The 22,203-nt window shown below is 47.5% G+C and overlaps 1 protein-coding gene across 3 annotated transcripts in view; it reads right to left on the minus strand.

Annotated features, from left to right (window-relative positions):
- Positions 1-17,525, minus strand: part of LOC134944473 (potassium voltage-gated channel subfamily H member 8-like) — an 834,050-nt gene extending 816,525 nt beyond the window's left edge. For all 3 annotated transcript variants that reach the window (XM_063933056.1, XM_063933055.1, XM_063933057.1), the window contains exon 1: positions 17,036-17,525. In XM_063933056.1, coding sequence (XP_063789126.1) covers positions 17,036-17,111 — 76 coding nt within the window. In that variant the 5' untranslated portion in view covers positions 17,112-17,525. The remainder of the gene's footprint in view (positions 1-17,035) is intronic.
- Positions 17,526-22,203: the final 4,678 nt, after the last annotated feature.

Raw genomic sequence — 22,203 nt, forward strand, 5'->3', positions numbered from 1 at the left:
GCCACACCCCTAAACATGGGCCCCTACCAATGTATTCACCTGGTGGGCCCTACATGCCCCAGTCTGACACTGGCTGGCTGGCATTCACCAGAGACTAATCAGCATCGGAATGTTACCAATCCCTATCGTTTCATGTTTAACGGACTCTTTTTCAAAGTTGCCTCTACTGTAGCATAATAATGGAGGAAGAGGGCTACCATCGCTGGCAATTCACCTGGTTCAGGTTGTGTCTCATTTGTTTGCAAAGAGCTCTGATGTGGAAAAGCATAAGTGACAGCATAAATGTGCAATTTGCATTTAGGATGAAACTTACCATTACAATGTGGTTTGTAAACCGTGCGAATACTACTGGCCAAACGGTACATCAAGGAGCACAACTCCGAAACGGTAGCGTCTAGTTACCCTTCGTGGAGAGGATCTTTCCCATAAGCCCCTGGGTACATGTCACAAACTATTTGGAATAGTAACCTGTGGCGAGCGAAGCAGAGCGAAACACCGAGTCCGAAGCGTGACGAGCGAAGAGAGCCCGCGAGGGTCCAAAGGTGCAAAGATAAAACAAAATAACTTTAAACGAATGGAGAATGGATAAAACATTAAGGTGCTGTAAGGGCGGAAATTATCTACTGCCCTCTCGTGCTGTCACTAGGGGGTCATTCCGAACCGTTCGCACTCTGCAGTTCATCACAGCGGTGCGAACGCGTTGGAACTGCGCATGCACGGCGGTCGCATTGCGCAGGCACCTCGTTGCCTGGCAAACGCCATCGCTGGGTAGCGACGCTGCGTACGAAGAAAGCAGTCGCAGCAGCGACCGCAAGAAGATTGACAGGAGGAAGGCGTTCCGGGGCGTCCACTCACCGTTTTCCGGGCGTGGAGATCCGAATGCAGGCGTGTCCAGGCGTTTGGAGGGCGGATGTCTGACGTCAATTCCGGGACCTTCATCGCTGGATCCATCGCACAGGGTAAGTAACTGCAGGGCTGGTCTTGTTTTACACAAAACTTTTTTAGCATAGCAGGGCTGCACAAGCGATCGCACCTCTGCTATGCTAAAATACACTCCCCCATAGGCGGCGTCTAGTTGATCGCACGAGCAGCAAAAAGTTGCTGCGTGCGATCACCTTGGAATGACCCCCATAGACACAACCGATCTGAAACCCAAGTCTGCCACAAAGAATAAAAATCGTGCAATGTATCAAAGTGCATTTTGCTAAACTTTACTGGAAACCGCCACAAGCAAGTCAGTTATTTTGGAGACCTAGGGGGTCATTCCGACCCGATTGCTCGCTGCAGTTTATCGCAGCACAGCGATCGGGTTGGATCTGCGCATGCGCCAGCGCCGCAGTGCTCCGGCGCATGCCGGACAGCCGAAGGCCCTCGTTCCCCAGCAATCGCCTCTGCCTGATTGACAGGCAGAGGCGGTCGCTGGGCGGGAGGGGGTGGCCGGACCGTGCGGGGACCAGGGGCAGCGAAGAGGTTCTCTCGGCCAGCTGCAGGAGCTGTGCTGGCCGGGAGTTACTCCTCAAATCCAAAAGCATCGCCGCTGTCTGTCTGAGGGCCTGATCGTAGCTGTGCTAAATTTAGCACAGCTACGATCAACTCGAAATGACCCCCCCCCCCCCCCCCCCCCATAGTCTTGGTAGGAAAGATTGGTCATATCGCATGCTGTGTAATCTATCTGAGCTGTTAGTAGGGGAAGAAAAGAAAGTAAGAGTTTAATCTGGAGTTAAACCAGATTAAGCTGAGCTGGGCAGGACATTATACCACGTCACCCTAAGGTGACCAGAAATCCACACCAGCGGGTCATGATTTAAAAGAAACAGATGCTGCAACTCCTCACTCTGGGCCAGATGTAGTAAGCCTCAAAAAGTGACAAAGTGGAGAGAGATAAATACCAACCAATCAGCTCCTAGCTGCCATGTTACGGGCTGTGTTTGAAAAATAACAGTTTGGAGCTGGATGGTTGCCAGTTTATCACTCTCCACTTTTTGAGGCTTAGTACATTGGCCCTCATTCCGAGTTGTTCGCTCGCTAGCTGCTTTTAGCAGCATTGCACACGCTAAGCCGCCGCCCCCTGGGAGTGTATCTTAGCTTAGCAGAATTGCGAACGAAAGATTAGCAGAATTGCGAATAGAAATTTCTTAGCAGTTTCTGAGTAGCTCGAGACTTACTCTGCCACTGCGATAAGTTCAGTCAGTTTCGTTCCTGGTTTGACGTCACAAACACACCCAGCGTTCGCCCAGCCACTCCCACGTTTCTTTAGACACACCCGCGTTTTTCCCAGAAACGCCAGCGTTTTTCCGCACACTCCCATAAAATGGCCAGTTTCCGCCCAGAAACACCCACTTCCTGTCAATCACACTACGATCACCAGAACGATGAAAAAACTTTGTTACGCCGTGAGTAAAATACCAAACTTTTGTGCTAATTTACTTGGCGCAGGCGCACTGCGAACATTGCGCATGCGCAGTTTGCGACTAATCGCTCCGTTGCGAAAAAAACTAACGAGCGAACAACTGGGAATCACCCCCATTGTTCTTATACAGTGTGGAAAATAGGCAATTTTGTAATAATCATGCGCATTAAAAAAATCTTACGCAAATTCCGCTGCAAGTTGCACTTATGAGTCCTTACGCTTACAGAGGCAGAACAAGGGATGGAGGCTGCACGCAAGCAGTATCCAGAAGATAGACAGCGCATAGGTCGACAAACAATTGGTCGACACCATAAGATCGACATGCATTAGGTCAACAGGCACAAACGTTCAACAGCTATAGAAGGTCGTCAGATGAAAGGTTGACAGTGCTTAAGGTCGACAGGTACAAAAAGGTCAACAGGTTGAAAAGGTCAACACACAAATAGCCGACACAGGTTTTTCACGTTTTGACGACATCTGCCTGATTTACTACGCACGTGGCCTACGATTGGGAATAGTAATCTGCCCGAAGCGTTGAGAGCGGAGGGAACCCGTGAGGGTGTATGTTTCTACTGATGGTGGTCGCATATTATCAAAGATACAAGATTTGACCCCCCCAAAAATGGAAGAGAAGTCATGTCAACCTTTTCATCCTGTCGACCTTTTGTATCTGTCAACTTATGCATGTTGACTATTTGGTGTTGACCTATTTACTGTCGACCTAAATACTGTAGATCTTCTATACCACACGCCACGCAAGCATAGTCCAAGTACAGTTATTGTTCTCCTACTGGGCAGCACGGATGGTGTAATGGTTAGCATTACTGCCTCACAGCACTGAGGTCATGGGTTCATTTCCCACCATGGCCCTAACTGTGTGGAGTTTGTATATTCTCCCCATACTTGCGTGGGTTTCCTCTGGGTACTCCGGTTTCCTCCCACAATCCAAAAAAGGTCAATTGGATCCCAACAAAAATGAACCCTAGTGTATAATTGTGTGTGTACATGTGGTAGGGAATATAGACTGTAAGCTCCACTGGGGCAGGGACTGATGTGAATGGGCAAATGTTCTCTGTACAGCGCTGCGGAATATGTGTGCGCTATATTAATAACTGGTAATAAATAAATACTGTCAATGCAACTTAGACACGGGTGATAATCCCCCGATGCAAAGAAGTCATTGATGATGATGACGACAGGCGACCAATTATTATTGGCTGATTGTGTCTAGACCCCTCCCACTGATATAATATTAATTTAGTGTTGCTGCTGCAGTCTATTCACATTATTTAATTGATATTTGTTTTCAGTCTGTGACTGGAGAGAGGATTCCCATTCTAGGACGGATTCTGAGCTGGGAGTAGAAATCAAATATATTATGTACTATAACTTTGCACCTGGACAAACCACTCTGCACTGCAAGGGGGCAAATACATCAATATATGTTTTGCATGCAGGGTAAATATTGGCTGCTTTCGCATATACTGTAGCCCACAGATGCTGGGAAGCTTTATTGTTAGACAGCAATTTAGATTTGAGTTTGGACCATAGCTGCTGACCTTTGGGCAGCCCCCTCCAGCAGGGGCGTGTTGCGGCCAAGTGGGCCGCGCAGAGTGTGATGACGTGACTGCGTCATCATGTCCATGCCTCGGCTATAAAATGCAGCGATTACCGGCATTGTGAAGCAGGGGGCGGGGCCATGATCACGCAATTTAATGTGAATCATCTGATCGGCTGACCAGACTGCCCACTTCATTCTGAAAGTGCGTGGTCTTGGCAGGCCGGTAGGTGCCTCTGGGAGACTTACTGACTCTTACGGTCATCTGGGACGCCACCCGTCATTCAGGAGAGTAAGCACGTGTGGTTTGGACACCCCCTCCCAAATCTAACTTTCTCTGCACGTTACGTCTGCTCCCCTGTACTGCAGCATGGTTTTACCAAGGTGCAACGTTACTGCCTTTTTTTCTTTTCTCCCACCTCAGATTTAGCAGTTTTTTTTTTATTTAATGGGTATTTTTATCTTGTATTAATTCTATTTTTTATATAGCACATATATGACTGTTCACTGGATATCACCCACCCATGTGAACAATAACAATTCACTTCAAGGTTCGGAAATAGTTTAACTGTAACTCACTGGCCTTCAATTGCTTTCTATAAGAGCGTTCTAATACTGTTATACCACGGGCAAACATTGAGAGCCATTCCAGCCATGCCCCAGGTGCTACTGATGCTATACCCAGGATTCATTAAGATTACCCAGCATGCCTCTGCTGCACAACGCTGTGCGCTGAGCTGCACTTATCAAACACACACACACGAAAACAAGAACATTACTACTTCTTCCTAAGATGCAGCCTTCCGCAGTCACACACTACAACCCTTCTTATCACTGTTCTTGTGGCAGCAGCTAGGAGATCTCCTGGCTTTAATCAAGCTCACGATATTGAATAATCCTCTGCAAACTAGGTGGATTTAATTAACATGTCTAATTTTGCCATCTGTCCGCCCCTACTAATTATGGTTTCAAAGAATTAATTTTTCACAATCATATCAGTTAAAGGCTTGCTGCTGCTGCTGCTAAATGAACAGGTTAGCTAGTAGGAAATGCTTGCACGCTTATACAAACCGAATGGTTGCTATAAGAAAATAGGTGGTTTAAACCTCTAGGATGGGGACTGGCGTGGGTGCTGAGCACAAACCTAAGTAGCCTATAGCAGGGCAGGAGATGTGGTTTTGCTGGCAGGTGATCCAGACCAAAGCCTCTTGGTTTACAGCCTTCCCAAACTCCCTTCCCTTTTGACATTTATTGGGGTTTTGTGTTGGATGTGTTGCGGCCACAAGGAACGGCAGGTCACCAGTCCGGGTGCAATTGTTTAGTTGAGGTGTGCTTCCTTTGTTGATTGGTAGTTGGCTGGACCGACCTAATAGGGTGCAGTATCATCACCCAAATGGGTGGGTAGTCAAGACAGAAGGTGAGTGGACACCTGTTGTTGCTTACAGGTGTTCTATAGTTGTGTTTGTGCCCTCTGGGTGATATCTGCCTGCAATGTCTGTTGTTGGTTGCAGTGGCGGATTTTACCTATGGGCTGCAGTCCTTCCTCCCCCCCAGGACAAATCTGCCACCCAGCTCAGTGTCAGTGAAGCCAGATGCAGTCCGTTACTCCTCCCTCCGTGACTGCTAGATCAGGCTGCCATTAGCGGAGAGCTGGCTTCCTGCTTTTTCGTGCAGCCCGTTCTGGCTTCTATGGGCTGCAGCCAATGCAGTCCATAGAAACCGGGGGTTTGTGCATGCACAATCTAGCTGCCGCGGGTGCAGGTGCTGGGACCTGACTGTCTGTCTACCCCCTCTGTGCGCTGGCACGGAAAGCGGTAGCCCCCCTACCACTGTCAGGCAGGAGCCACCGTTGGTTGTGTCTGGGCACTGCGGATGTCTGATTCCTGTCCGTCCTTTCTTTGCAACCATACATCCTTAATAAAAATCACAGCATTCAATAAACAGAACAGTTTCTCTGCCTAAATCTCCGTCACAGTGTCTTTACTTTAAAGTTTAAGGTTAAGCGGTTTACACCCATGACACACCTCACCCGATAGAAGGGTTACAGTACTTGTTGCAATGCAGAGGCAGGTTAGAACTCTGTATTTTGCAAGGATTCTGCCTCTGTGCCACGCTCATCGCACAGAGAGATAAAATGTGTTTTCAATATTCATGCAAGCGAGGACAACATAATACGGTGCATTTCCCTCAATTTCGAGAAACAAAAAAACAAATGAGGCCGTATTGTACAATATATGATGTCTCCTTTGTGACAAAGGTTTAAAGGTCGCACTACAAGCCATCAGTCACGCTTTATTCAGCTGATGAAGAAAAGGACCTTCGTTATCTGTAAGCATAGACCGCAGTGTTCTCTGGATTACATAACCCATGCCCTGAAGCCCTCGCATGCTTTTCTCTGCCAAGTAGGAATCTCAGAGTCTAATTGGCAGTAGCGTACAGTAGCTGTTGGTAGAATACACAGCATTCCCCTATAGGAGACTGTACGGAGAGACTGCACGTGTGCGTTTCTGGAGAACAGATTCCTAAAACCACATCCTCTCCCGCTCATCTCCAGAGGAACCCACACATTGGTGAACTACAAAGGATAACAGCCTACAGCATATGTGCAATTCTCCAGACACAAGACTGGAAATGGAAATTGCTCATAAGCTGTATACATAATCCCTTGTCAGAGATTTAGACGTTGTGTGCATGCAAAACAAAGACATGAACATAAACGTATAATCAACACTGGGCCCTGTGATACACAACATGATATCCATACAAAAGAAGAAGTGCCATTAGATGACACTCAACTGGAAACATATCCACGTCTATTTTATTTCCACGTGACACAGAATAGTCAGCGAAAAGCAAAAGGATGATATACAAAAGCTCAGAATAAGACATCCTAACTTCATGGCACAGATGGCACAAGCATAAATATATGCACAATTAGCACAATACATAATACATTTGGTATCGAATTCACACAAAACACAGATGTACTGTACCTATTTGCTTTAACAATCACGCAGGAATATGGCTGGAAATATGAGACTTGTAGTTCATGAGGAGGGGAAGCGGGGTGCTACAGAGACAGAAGCAGACACCCTGTGCCCGCCAAGCTGTTCTGGAACTAAAAAGTCCCAGAACTTTTTGTTTATGGAAAAAGACTGCTGGTACTATGAAATAAAAAGTATCAGCACTCACCCAAAACTGACGATAAACCGGTGGCCAGGTAGGTGTCTACCTGGTCTATTAAGTAGCTCCGATGGAGTAGTCTGGTGATACACGTTCTAGGAAAGAATGCTAAAATACACTAGCAATGACGGAAGAGGAAATTCCTGTTACCCGGGAAAAGATCATCCAAAAAACCCCAGTGATTATTATTACCCAAACTAACTAACTAACTAACTACTAACTAACGAACTAGTATACACCGTAGGAAGGAAAGTGACCCCTTATTTAGCATTGGGTTATTCTCACTTCCACAAAATGTATGATAGGCAGTCACAGCAAATCAGATATTTCCCCAGTGTCGCCTTTGCCTTCAGTTGGCACTGCCATCACCATAGCCAGTTACAGTGGCGGACTGTTAGGGGCACTTACTGGGCTCTTCATTGCTTGCCCATGAACACCTAGCACCGTCTGAGGCACCGTACAACTGGACATCCTCACGCGTACACTGTCACACCGCGGCAGCACGGACCCATTCCATATTGTATTAGTACTATGCTGATGCAATGCAGGCAGGGCAGAGGTGGCTGGAGAGGGTAACTTGCTGTAACACCTCTCCGCTGACTGTCATTTTGGTAAGACATCCTGTATCAATGCAGTAAGAAGCAATGTAGGATGTATCACTCGTTCCAAATGTTAAATGGTGCTCCAGCCAATCAGCTCCTAGCTGTCATGTGTTTAAAAAAAAATGGCAGTTAGGAGCTGATTGGCTGGAGCACCATTTAACATTTGTAACGTCTGATAACAAGAATATCACTTGTTGATAAATCTGCCCTTGCATTTTTCAAACACAGCCTATAACTTGACAGTTAGGAGCTGATTGGTTGGTACTTTATCTCTCTCCACTATATCTCTCTCCAAGCTTTGATAAATACCCCTACATGCCCAGTCTAACAGATCCTCCGGAGTCCCCAGTGGGTCAGACATTATGATCCAGTTTCCTCTCCCAGCTCAGCGTGCTTGAAGCAAGTCACATGGGTCTGTATGGACACACGCTGAGGTGAGGATGACGAGGAGAGTCGAGTGCAGTGTGGGACTGAAAGAGTGAGTGAGAGCCCTGTGATTAAAGGAACGTAGTGGGGAGGCAACGTCAAAGTGAATTTGCCAACTACACCCAACAGGACTTTTTTTTTTTTGCTTTAGGCACTGTATAATATTCTGTATAATGCCTAAACTGGGGTAAAAACCCTATACTTAATTCTCTACAGTGCACATTAAGTGCAGTTATAATTGCATGAGTGCAGTGTTTTCTGCCGACATACTGTTGATGTATCTTCTCAGCGATTGGTTGGACACTGTGCAAGTACTAATTTCCCTCTGATCCTAAACAAGTGCTGTATGCAAACACTTTTCCGCAGGGTATACAGGCAAATCAGGACTCAGCAAAAGGACGTCAATAGTAAAGACTTCTTTAACTCTTCCACTGCCTGACAAAACCATTCCGTATCATAAATAGGTATCTTATTATTTATGTCTGTCCATTGTCCCAGCATTAGAAGACTAGGGTGGTGATTCTGACCTGACCGCTGGGCTGCTAAGTTTGCTGTCCTGCGTTCAGATAGTCGCCGCCTCCAGGGGGAGTGTATATTCGTCATGCAAGTGTGCGATCCCATGTGTACTCCGAGCTGCAAAAATCCAGTGTGTGCAGTCTCTGCGCAGCCCAGGACTTACTTCTCCAGTGCGAAGAGAACAGGCTGATCGGGGCCGGAGCTGACGTCACACACCCTCCCTGAAAACGCTTGCATACGCCTGCGTTTTTCCAGACACTCCGAGTAAACGGTCAGTTACCACCCACGAATGGCCTCTTACTGTCAATCACCTTGCGAACGCCCGTGCACATGAAAGTTTCGCACCATCCTGTCGCTGGCCGGCGATGCCCATTGTTGGACAACGCGTGTGCGCATTGCGGTGCATACACATGCGAAAACGCAAAGCAGCGATCAGGTCTGAGTCACCTCCTAGGCACAATGCTGGACACTCTGCAGTAAATATATAACCAAGCAAGTGGGGGTTATTTAACTGTCCACTCACAAACATACTGTGACACAAAACATCAATACAACTTTCTACCAATACACCACAGCATTATCCAGCGTGGCGTCATCACGGTACACCTCGGGTTACAAACGTATCCAATCTGTTCTCACTATTCACATCACATTTTGGAAATACCATAACTCAAATAAGGAATCCTGTTTGCCTTGGTATTTCATTTTCAGCTTCCCTTAAAAAGGTTATCTACCGACTGCTGCCACTTTAACGCTTTATGTTTCATGCAGAAAAAGAACAGCTGATGGATTATAACCGTGCTGCAATCTATTCTACATTAGAGCCTTGTTTTTCCAAGTTCCTCACTTATGGTAGGTGCACCCCAAGGGGGTATGTAGTGATAATGTCAGCATTCAGCAGTTATTGATAACAGTTATTACAGTATGTCAATATTGTTGAAATTCCAACATGTCGGCAACTGCACAATGTCGAAATGTGAAATGCCAACATTCTGTACGGGCCGGCAGCGGTGGGTTAGGGATAGAGTATGGGAGGACAGAGTTAGTATTAAAAACTAGGGGGTGGGCTGTGCTATGGTAGGGGAGGTTAGGGTTAGGCACTAGGGGGAGGGTTAGGGGCAGGCTATGGTAGGGGAGGCTAGAGTTAGGCACTAGGGGGAGGGTTAGGGGCAGGCTATGGTAGAGGAGGTCAGGGTTAGGCACTAGGGTGAGGGTTAGGGGTAGGCTATGGTAGGGGAGGTTAGGGTTAGGCACTAGGGGGAGGGTTAGGGGCAGGCTATGGTAGGGGAGGTTAGAGTTAGGCACTAGGGGGAGGGTTAGGGGCAGGCTATGGTAGGGGAGGTTAGGGTTAGGCACTAGGGGGAGGGTTAGGGGCAGGCTATGGTAGGGGAGGTTAGTTAGGCACTAGGGGGAGGGTTAGGAGCAGGCTATGGTAGAGGAGGTTAGGATTAGGCACTAGGGGGAGGGTTAGGGGCAGGCTATGGTAGGGGAGGTTACAGTTAGGCACTAGGGGGAGGGTTAGGGGCAGGCTATGGTAGGGAAGGCTAGAGTTAGGCACTAGGGGGAGGGTTAGGGGCAGGCTATGGTACGGGAGGTCAGGGTTAGGAACTAGGAGGGTTAGGGGCAGGCTATGGTAGAGGAGGTTAGGATTAGGCACTATGGGGAGGGTTAGGGGCAGGCTTTTGTAGGGTAGGTTAGAGTTAGGCACTAGGGGAAGGGCTAGGGGCAGGCTATGGTAGGGGAGGCTAGAGTTAGGCACTAGGGGGAGGGATAGGGGTAGGCTAGGGTTAGGAACTAGGGGGAGGGTTAGGGGCAGGCTATGGTAGGGGAGGTTAGGATTAGGCACTAGGGAGGGTTAGGGGCAGGCTATGGTAGGGGAGGTTAGAGATAGGCACTAGGGGGAGGGTTAGGGGCAGGCTTTGGTAGGGGAGGTTAGAGTTAGGCACTAGGGGGAGGGGGAGGGGCAGGCTATGGTAGAGGAGGTCAGGGTTAGGAACTAGGGGGAGGGTTAGGGGCAGGCTTTGGTAGGGGAGGTTAGAGTTAGGCACTAGGGGGAGGGGGAGGGGCAGGCTATGGTAGGGGAGGTTAGAGTTAGGCACTAGGGGGAGGGTTAGGGGTAGGCTATGGTAGAGGAGGTCAGGGTTAGGAACTAGGGGGAGGGTTAGGGGCAGGCTATGGTAGAGGAGGTCAGGGTTAGGAACTAGGGGGAGGGTTAGGGGCAGGCTATGGTAGAGGAGGTCAGGGTTAGGAACTAGGGGGAGGGTTAGGGGCAGGCTATGGTAGAGGAGGTTAGGGATAGGCACTAGGGGGAGGGTTAGGGGCAGGCTATGGTAGGGGAGGCTAGAGTTAGGCACTAGGGGGAGGGATAGGGGTAGGCTAGGGTTAGGAACTAGGGGGAGGGTTAGGGGCAGGCTATGGTAGGGGAGGTTAGGATTAGGCACTAGGGGAGGGTTAGGGGCAGGCTATGGTAGGGGAGGTTAGAGATAGGCACTAGGGGGAGGGTTAGGGGCAGGCTTTGGTAGGGGAGGTTAGAGTTAGGCACTAGGGGGAGGGGGAGGGGCAGGCTATGGTAGAGGAGGTCAGGGTTAGGAACTAGGGGGAGGGTTAGGGGCAGGCTTTGGTAGGGGAGGTTAGAGTTAGGCACTAGGGGAGGGGGAGGGGCAGGCTATGGTAGGGGAGGTTAGAGTTAGGCACTAGGGGGAGGGTTAGGGGTAGGCTATGGTAGAGGAGGTCAGGCTTAGGAACTAGGGGGAGGGTTAGGGTTAGGAACTAGGGGGATGGTTAGGGGCAGGCTTTGGTAGGGTAGGTTAGAGTTAGGCACTAGGGGGAGGGTTAGGGGCAGGCTATGGTAGAGGAGGTCAGGGTTAGGAACTAGGGGGAGGGTTAGGGGCAGGCTATGGTAGAGGAGGTCAGGGTTAGGAACTAGGGGGAGGGTTAGGGGCAGGCTATGGTAGAGGAGGTTAGGGATAGGCACTAGGGGGAGGGTTAGGGGCAGGCTATGGTAGAGGAGGTTAGGGATAGGCACTAGGGGGAGGGTTAGGGGCAGGCTATGGTAGGGGAGACTAGAGTTAGGCACTAGTGGGAGGGGGAGGGGCAGGCTATGGTAGAGGAGGTCAGGGTTAGGAACTAGGGGGAGGGTTGGGGCAGGCTATGGTAGGGTAGGCTAGAGTTAGGCACTAGGGGGAGGGGGAGGGGTAGGCTATGGTAGGGGAGGTTAGAAATAGGCACTAGGGGGAGGGTAAGAGTTAATTATAGCGCTGGATGTGCCCTATGATCTGCTGAAATTCATCAGGATGTTACCACCGGACCCATAAAGCACCACTGGAGCTGCTGGACCTTGACGTGGTCAATATCAACAAGCCAAGCATGTCGACATAACACCCATAACTCATGCTAAGGATGAATGTTGACAAGATATGTGTCCCCCGTTCCCCAGGGACACCTTAGATTCAAGTGGTACTTCAGGAAATCAAATATAACCAGCGGTGGCACCATACCTGTATGTCTGGGGGTCTATTATTATTTATTATTATCATTTATTTATATGGTGCCACAAGGGTTCCGCAGCGCCCAATTACAGAGTACATATGCACATAATCAAAACAGTGACTTACAGTTGAAATCAATTTTGGACAAGTACAGGGTAACTAAGCATAACTACACCAGTAAATGACAGAGATAAGTTCCAGGTGGCCCAAAAACTGTGATTTGGGCAGTTGAGAATTAAAGAAGAAAAGGGTGAGCACATGAGGGAAGAGGGCCCTACTCGTGAGAGCTTACATTCTAGTCTATGCAGCACTCTTCTCCTGCAATCCCAGTGATTGATGGCTGACATCACCAGGAGGTGGGGCTTAAGTTAGGCAGCAATGGGAAGTGAGACTTAAGTCCAATGACAGGGCTTAAGTCCAGCGCTGTTAGGAAACAGGCTGACTTCTAGGGACTGCATCGGTTGCAGCCCCTGGCAGGATGCGGTTATAGCAGGGGAGAGACTTCCCATGGGACTGGCCACAGTCCAGGACTGTCTGTCAAAGGGGGAGAAAACAGCAGTATTATTTACCCTGTATGCTAACATAATAAATGTTTGTGTTGCCCTTGCTTTGCAACGTCATTTTGCTCAGATGTGAATGTTTTTTTGTTGCTTTGCTTCCAAATCAGAATGAGCCCCCTATCTATTCTCAAAGAAGAAACAGACCATCCATTCCTGATAAGGGGCTTACCCTGCACATAAAAAATATATTAGAAAATCAAATATCGTTCTAGAAGAAAACAAAAATAGTCCTCAACAGGGGCTCCTCGTCAGACAATATCTGTGGTCTCTTTTCTGTTTAAAATCAATTTATTTGGGATTATGGTGTATTTTTAAAGAAATATACATATATTAGATATTATTTAGTATAACACACTGTAGAAGTGTACAAGTACACGAGAACTAATTAGTTATCAGCAGTATTTGCAGGACTACAACTCCCAGCAGTCTAGAAAGAAAAAGTTCAAGAAGGTATGGGTCTTATGCTGGATATACACTATGCAATATATTGTTCGCTCAGCCAACAAACGATATATCACATGCACATCGGCAGGTGTGTACAGCCAACATGTCTGCAAACTTCATCGTTCACAGATATATAGGGAATTTTTCAAGTCCTGGGACGTTAGTGATTGACAGTCTGATGCCGTTTGGGGGCGCGACAACCTGTGTCGTGTCGCTGGCATTTAAGGGGAGGGAGGAGGCAAGGGATCTCCGCCGTTGGGCTGAGACTACCTGGCCTCTGCGACGGGAGGCTTGGGTGCGATGGTGAGTGCAGCAAGAGGCGTCTGCTTGTAATAAACGCCTCCTGTTGCATCACCAGGAAGTGATAGCAACTCCAACCACATCTGAATTCAGGCACATAGTGTCAGTCTGCAGCACTGCCCATGGCGATATATTATGCCTATATATTGGTGCATCTACATGTATGAACGGGCAACCAGCTAACTGACCCTCAATGCGGCCGCAGGAAACCACTGATGATGACATCACAACTAGGTGGGCAAATTTAAATTCCCGCCCAGTTCTGATGTCTGGCCCAACACATCAAACGACCGATTGGTAAGTGTGGTTAGCTTACCAAATGGGCCGCTCAGTCCGGCTTTCAAATGTGTACCCAGCCTTAGTATCCTTAAATTCTTACAAATAGGTTTGTAATCATCTACAGAGGGCTATCTTCATTATGTGTTTACTTTTCTTTGTGATTGCCACTCATGTTTCTTTCTTTGAACCCAACATAGAATAATTGTCTAATTGCTCAAAAGCTACACCTGGCATATCAATACATCGGTCTGGTAATGCAACATAATTAGTGTGTTTGTGCATGTGTGCTTGTGTGTTTGCATTTTTCTTGTTAATGTGCTTCTTATGCAAAGGCATCAGTCTATTTTTTTATAAATCACTTCTCTGTACAATATCCAGCCCCTTTTGCATTTGAATTCATTTTTCTTCCAGAAATCTCTCATTTAAACTTGAGGCTTTGCACATGAAAAATTCATTAAGGTTTCTCATTTCTTTGTTTAACTATTACTGCAGGCAATCATGTTCCAGTCATTTGCTTTAATGTCAGCAGAAACAAATCTGTCCAACCCAAAACACTATTCATCTGTAAAACAAAAGGAAAACCCCCCCACAATACAACAACACCCAACTCGGCCAACTAAAAAGACACTGCCACACTTAGATTGCAAGCTTTGGACTGTAGGAATTATAATGTGCTCACTCTGTGCTCCTGTAGAGTACAACACACACAGATTCATTTGCATACAGCGCACATAGGAAACCATTCGGAAATCTTAGCCAGATCAAATAAACAAAGTAAAGTTTTTCATAGGATTTACATACAGTCCAGCATCCTGGAGACTGATGTGTATTCAGGATATCTCTGGATAAGTTGATGATTTCATTATGTACTGTAATATGCCTCATGAAGCTGAGTGGTGCAGCAGTCCTGCACTTGTTGAGCCAAAGGCTTGTGGTTACTTATTTGCTGGAATAAAACAGCTTGCCTTGTACATAGTGGTCTGATGAACTGCTGCCCAGTCTGTTACTGATTCTGAGTCTTTGCATGGACGCAGATGTAATTTTTTTGCATACAGCACACGCACAGATGCGAATTTACACATCTTAGTGCATCGTCGTCCTATTCTGAGTCGGATGGATCTTGACCGGTTCTGTTTTTACGTGAATGGGGGGCGTGAACTGGGCAGCAACAATGCGATTGCACTTAAGTATTCCAACTTGTCGGAGTGTCATTTTCATGGGAGTGTATCTAAAGCTTTAGGCGCTTCTGAGTTGCACGTACAGTAAAGGGAAGCCTGTTTCTGGCAGATCTCTTGCACTCAGTTGGGGCTGGCACAAGTGCTACTATTGAAGACGGTTGCGGCGACTAGCATAGAATCAGTGGGCAGCGTCATTTTACGTTTGCAGATGTGCGGATTCTCACATGAGCTGAACGGATTCACGCATTAGCGTAAGGTAATAAATCACGCTTCTTTAACTGTCCTCAATTACAGTCACTTTGCTCAGAAGCAGCCCTAATATGTCCCCAGTTCAGCCCAGCTCAGCCAGCCAGGAAGGCAAGAAGGGTAATGGAATATGAGTGTACTCTGTCCATGGTGCTGAACCTGAGCTGACAGCTTAATACTCCCAAACCCCAACATGGGAAATAGAATTTGCAAGTAGCATGATGCTATCTACACACTGTGTGTACACTCTTTGTTTGACACAAACATGCAATATACTGTAGCAATGGCAAGCCGCCTGACTTATCTCTGTGGATCCTATTGCATTGCATGTAATTACATTTCCCATCTATGCATATATCATTGCCTTAATAATTGCATTGTAGAATCTGCTCACCAGCTGGAGAGAAAGAGGGGTCTCTGGAGTAGTTGAAGCTTACAAGCAGCAGAACAGTTTAACAGTGTACACTTTCATAGCAGCTAAACGGTACTTGTAGCCACCCTTGGGCACAAAAACAGCACGGGCAAACAGATTTACTACAAATGATGATTCTATTCTCTTTTATCTTCAAACATTAGTTTATTCCAAGAAAGCTGATGAGATACAATGCATAAAAAGCTCTATCTATCTATCTATCTATCTATCTATCTATCTATCTATCTATCTATCTATCTATCTATCTATCTATCCATCCATCATATAGCTACATATTATTATATATATTTAAATAACAAAAGAGCCAAATCTTCAGCTATTGGAGCTATGCATTATTCCCAACAACCCAATCTCTTCTAAAGTGCCCTACACACTTAAAAATTATCTGTCCAATCTTTCTGGTTGGAACAAAAATCTGGCAATGTATGGGAGCAAATGACAATTGACCGTTTGCTCTCAATCACTGGACAACAGACAAAAATGGACTTAAACAATTTGGTTAAGTTTGTTTCATTAAAACAATTGATCAACAACCATTTCTGTCCATTTTCTGGATTTTGGGAGCAAATGGTTGATTGTCATTTTCTCCCAGACATTGCCAGATTTTATTTCCAATCAGACAGATTGGACAGATAATCTTTAAGTGTGTAGGGTCCTTAAGTCTCCTTTCTTTCATTTCTGTCAATAGGAAGCATATCAATGAATTCCCAACACAGACCCCCCTGCAGATTAATCAACAATTGTTACCAGTCAAGTATTCTGTGTCATTTCTTGCAACAGCACACAAATGCCATTAAAGCAGCATACACTTCTCATACATTCTCTTGTCTGAAATATAAACGACCGCCTTTGATCTTCTTTGCACCCCAGCAAGATCTTAGTTATGTAAAGACATCACTTCACTGATCAGCTCGCCAGCTGCACACAAGTAGGGGTTAAACAGTCCTATAAGTCCATTTAATGATTTAATATTGCATACACTCCAGGGGACAGGGTTGCTATTGAATGCCAAAGATAAGCAACATTTACAGCAATTTGCAACAATGCATCCTAAAAAAACAAAAACAAAGACATAGATTGTGGGAAATCTTATAGGACTTGTAAGATGCAAAGCAAATGTGCAATTGGGTCAACAATAAGCCAAAAGACAGACACAAAACGATGGATTGCAACCCTGGCACCAAGTGAACTTGAGATGCACACAAGCAAACCTTTGTTTCTTCCCCAGCTGTAATTAAACAAAGACCAGACTCCCTAGGTTGGAAGCACAAACGTGCCTGACAAGCTTCCACTAACTGCACACAGCAAGCACAGGCACCTGCGACAGCTGATCCCAGTGTGGCCAGGAGACCTCTGCCTGGGGAATGCATTGCATGATCACAGTATTATGGTGTGCACAGGAGATCACTTACGGGTTCCGTCGAATCTGGTAGCAATTGTATCCAAAAAAGTGTTCTGGGGGGCCAGCAGCCCTTTCATCACAGGCATCTTCCCAACAGCTAATCCATGCACGCCTGCTGGCCAGTGAGTGTGGGCAAAGGTGGCTGTGCAAGGGGGCAAGAGTGGGCTGAGGAGTCAAGGCAGTGGCAGAAGGTCCTGGTCAGCCCCCACAGCCTGATCTCCGCTGAGGAGAAGACATCCACTTTGCAAGCATGGCTCTTCCCCTGTCAAGGCAATGCGAACGGCAGGCTCACCCAGGGCTGGGTTAGGGGGAGGGAGCTGGCAAAAGTTCAGTCCAAGTTGGGTCTAGCCCCAAAGATGCAACGCAAGAGCGGAGATGGGAGGCTGGGGGAGGCTGCTGCGCTTGCTGGAGCTGTCCGGGGCTTTGGTGCTGATTCTGGCTGAGGATGTGAGAGCTCCCCTTCCCCTGTATGCACTCATTCTCTCCTTGTTCTCCGGCGGTCAGGGCTGTCACTGGCAGATGCACCATCACGTGGGTTCCTAGGAGGAGGAGGAGGAGGGGGGAGATGAAGAGGCAGCTCCCAGGTAACAGGATGGATGGGGAAAGACTGAGTTGCTGCACCTACTGTAGCAAACTTCTAGCATGTTATATAGGATATGTGTGTGTGTGTATGTGTGTGTGTGTGTGTGTGTGTGTGTGTGTGTGTGTGTGTGTGTGTGTGTATGTATGTATATATATATATATATATATATATATATATAGTCAACCAATCATCATACTTCAATATAAATTTTTTTTTCATAGGGTACACTAGAGTTTTTTTGTTTTGTTTTTGTGTCAGAAGCCAACTACCCTGCCAGTGTGTTTTTGAGTTGTGGGTGGGAACCCCACATAAAACTTGAGAGAACATATAAACTCCACACACATATAGTGCTCTGGTCAGGAAATGAACTCGTATCTACAAGATTGTGAGGGTACAATGCTAACCACTACATTACCGTGCCATTTAGTAAAGAGTTACACCTGTATTTTATCACAAGCATGCGTGATCTTCAGATCATAAAACAACTTGATGCTTAGCATTTACAGACACCAACTTACATTTTATGTTAATACTAGGTGATTCATCGCACCCTACGGGCGCTCTTCACACCATCATAAGGGGCTGCGCCCCCTTAACCCTTGCACACCCTTGTGGCGTGCAATATTTTTATTATATGGAGTATTACCTCCAATCATAATTGTGTGAGTGATTAAATATTGGATGGACAAAGGGTGTGCGATGGTTAAGGGGTCAAAGCCCCTTGCAACGATGTGTACAGCGCACGCAGGGCCTGATAAATCACCTAGAAGGTGCTGTGTTTGGGGGAGTGGCAGGTGTGGGGGAGACATGGATGGGGTCCGGGAGTGCTGCAGGTGCGGGTGGGGCGGTTGCGGTGTTGCTGCGGGTGGGGGAGGGGCTGGTGTGGTGGTGCCGCGGGTGGGGGAGGGTGTGTGGGTGCCGCGGGAGGGGGTCTGGAGCCACTGTGGGTGGAGGAGGAGTGGTTGCGGGGGTGCAGTAGGTGGGGGAGGGGCAGATATGGTGGGTGGGGGAGGGGCAGGTGCGGGGATGCTGAGGGTGGGGGAGTGGGTCTGGAGTCATCACGGGTGCCTGAGGGGGGTGCTGCGGATGGGGCCTGGAGGTACTGCGAGTGGGGGAGGGGTGTGTAATGCTTCTCCTGCTTCTCCTCCTGGAAGCAGCTAAGCTGCTGTCCTCCCTTTGGCAGTGGCTCTCCCGGAGACTGTACAGCAGCCAGTCACTATTGTTAGCGCCGGTGTCCCAACGTGCCGCATTACAGGGAAGATGCACTCAATAAACTACAGCTCCCAGTAGCCCTTAGCACTGGAATGCTTCAATGCTAAGGTCTGCTGGGAGCTGTAGTTTATTTAGTGCGTCTACTTCCCTGTAATGCGGCTGGCAGAACTGACTGACTCGCTGAATCAATGTAAAAGGTGAGAGTGCCGTGCAGTGTCAGTGACACTGCACACCCACTGCGCTGCACAGCACTGTCACCTTTTACATTGATTCAGCGACCAGACATTACCCTCCGCGATATCACCAACTCAATCCATTACATTAGCCATCTCGGGGCTTCCAGGCCGGCAGCCCAGGTGTTGTGTTGCGGAGTCAGGACCTCTGGGGATCTGGGTGTGCCTGTGGCGGGGAGGGACTTCTGTGACATCACGTGTAGAGGAGGCTCCGGGGCTCAGAGAGTATGCGGCGCAGGGAGGGCTATGAAAGGCTTCCGCTGCGCCGCTTTCATACACATCTATGTCGGTGGCCGTAGCAGCTTTTGTTGCACCTGCTCTGTGGCTAGGGAGTGGGGATTGTTAATGCCGGAGGGGGCAGGTGGACTGGCAGCAGGACATAGGACGCTGCAGTAAAAGGATTTTTCCCCCCAATGTACAGCACAGAGACTTGCTGCAGATGCAGTGGCATACCCTCCAGCTGGACCTTTTTGGCAGGTACAGTACCTTTTTTTATGGTCAGTACTGATTTACGGCTCTCCAAACTTCCATTGAAAGTATAGGAAAAGGGGCGATTTTGTAGCAATTTTATGTGTGAATTGTTGGAGGGTATGTTGCGGCAGATGCAGTGGGCCTATTTTGGGGTGTGGACCTGGAGCTGCAGCTCCATCAGCCCCATTGTTAATCCTGCTCTGGGAGAACACAGCAGCCAAAGGGCAGAGCCTCCCATTGGATGTAACCTGTGTGGGAGGGCGTTTCTCGCCCAATCAGCTGTGGACTGGGTGTGATAGACCTGCCACTAACCCAATGAGAGCTCCTAGACATGCCCAGCGTTAGACACACAGGCACAGAGTGACAGATCTGGGCTATTATATAGGAGATTGTCCATTAATATATTTTTTGTAAAATGACATCAAGTCATGGGCGTGCCTATTTTATTGTGAATTTACTGTGATCAATAACCATATTATCATTCATTTATTAGTGTTTGCCCAGTCAAGGCAAGAACAGAATAAAACCTTGCAAGATTTATTTCTACTTAGTTAAATACAAGTTGATTCAACACAATATATATATATATATATATATATATAGATAGATAGATATAGTTATATATATATTTATATATATATACACACATACATATATACATACATATATAGATAGATAGAGAGAGAGAGAGAGAGAGAGAGAGAGAGAGAGAGAGAGAGAGATAGATAGAGAGAGAGAGATAGAGAGATAGAGATAGATAGATAGATAGATAGATAGATAGATAGATAGATAGATAGATAGATAGATAGATATATCATGTTCTCACCATCAGCCTTCATTGTGCACTGAGCTTCTGTAGGTGGCTCTTATGTTAAAATGGTCACAAGAGATTCATATTGCTTCTGTGGATTGTGGCTGCTTATTGTGAGATAGGGCCGGCTATGAAGCTCAGTGCAGGAAGAGCAGGAAGTATTCCCAAAGGACCGTTCTGCGCTGACTTATAATAGTGTAGCCCAGTCTAATGATAATGAGCAAAGTATAAATTGGAGATCATGTATTTTCATAATCCTCATAGTAAGGGGCTTCTCACTGTAAGTGTAGTCAGGACATTTCTTAGTAAAGGAGGTTGTAAATGTCATATTTACTAAATGGATTTAATGTTTAATATGACATTTATTGTACGAAGAATGTTATCAGGAGTTACAACCAGGGCTGAAACTAGGATTGTCATCACACGGAGCAAGGCAGTCATTTGGCAAACCCCCCAATACCCAGATTAAGATTTGTGGGGGCCCCAGCACAACTAAATCGCGAGGGCCCCGTCAATAAAATGTACACACACACCCTCTATTTCCACCGTGATGATAAACGTAGTGGTCTTCCGGTCGTGTAAGCTGCAAGATGGCTCTCGTCTAAATATGGTGGGAGCTGTAATCCTGGCCTGCACATGCACTGATATGTCCTAGTACCGGGGAGTCCGCTAAGTGGACCCGGAAGGTTGAATTATCAGCAGGGATGGCAGTCATTGGACAGCCAGTTTACAATACCGTTAGCGCTGTAGCTGACTGTGAGGGACAAAAATATATCCAACAAGCTGTGTGAGAACTGTGAGATGGCCAACAATCGCGGACAGGAACTGAGCTCACAAGCCTTCCGCAACTCATGTTGGGTAGCTCTGTTTGGGGCAATAGGTGGCCATACCACCTAAAGTGGGGAAGATATTAGCTGCAGAGCAGGGGTGTGAGTGTAAGGACCAATGAGAAGCCACAGGGCCCCATTCAGTGGTGCACGCAAACCACACAGTAGTGATGGTGATATTCACGCACTTGTGCTACTACGTACTACTGTGCATGCACGAAAATTCAGAAATCCCACACTGCCTGCTTTACCCCGAGTGTACACACAAATGCACTTTTACGTAAGGGGTAGGTGGTATCAGAGCTCAAAGCAATGGGAGTTAATGAGTGGAGACCTGGAGGTGGCCTGTAGGGAACGGCGTGTTGTGGGAGTTTCGTGGACCACGTTCTCAGACACACAGTCACAGCCACAGAGGCCATGCTCAGATGGAGACACTATAGCTGGCAGAGACAGGTGCACGTGTCATTGGAGGATGCAATGGTGCACCGATGGTGGACTGTCTTTAAACACTGACAGGAGCATAGAAAATCGGCCTCTCAGGGCTTATACATTAAGGCAGACGATAGCGTACAAGGGGAAGGCTGAAACTAGCATTTACATATTATTGCAACATGTGACTCCGGTAACGAGCACTATAAAGGACGTAGTAGCCCCCATCTTTGAATGAGGCCGCAGGGTCCATGATTGCTGCTTTAAATTGTTCCTTCTGTTCATACCCCACACAGTGGCGCAGAGTGGCAGGGGGACATACAGTAGTACTAATTACCAGGGCCTGTTGGAGGGGCCCTGTCAGCAGCAGCTATCTGTGTCTACCCGGCCCTGCACACACTACGGCGGGTGCAGGGAGGCTGCTGCCATTGGCTGTTCAGGGCACACAGATCACCCCTCCCCCCATCTGCTCCTGGCTGGGGGGGCACAACAGGGCTCATCTGTGGAGCGTGCTGCGATGCAAATACAATTGTTTCTGGGGGGTTTTAAGGATGGCTGGCCGCACCTCCTTAGCTTAGGCCACACCTCCAGTACCCAGGCCCCGACATGCTC

The sequence above is a fragment of the Pseudophryne corroboree genome, chromosome 7 (genome assembly GCF_028390025.1).
Source record: "Pseudophryne corroboree isolate aPseCor3 chromosome 7, aPseCor3.hap2, whole genome shotgun sequence".
In the NCBI taxonomy this organism is placed as follows: domain Eukaryota; kingdom Metazoa; phylum Chordata; class Amphibia; order Anura; family Myobatrachidae; genus Pseudophryne; species Pseudophryne corroboree.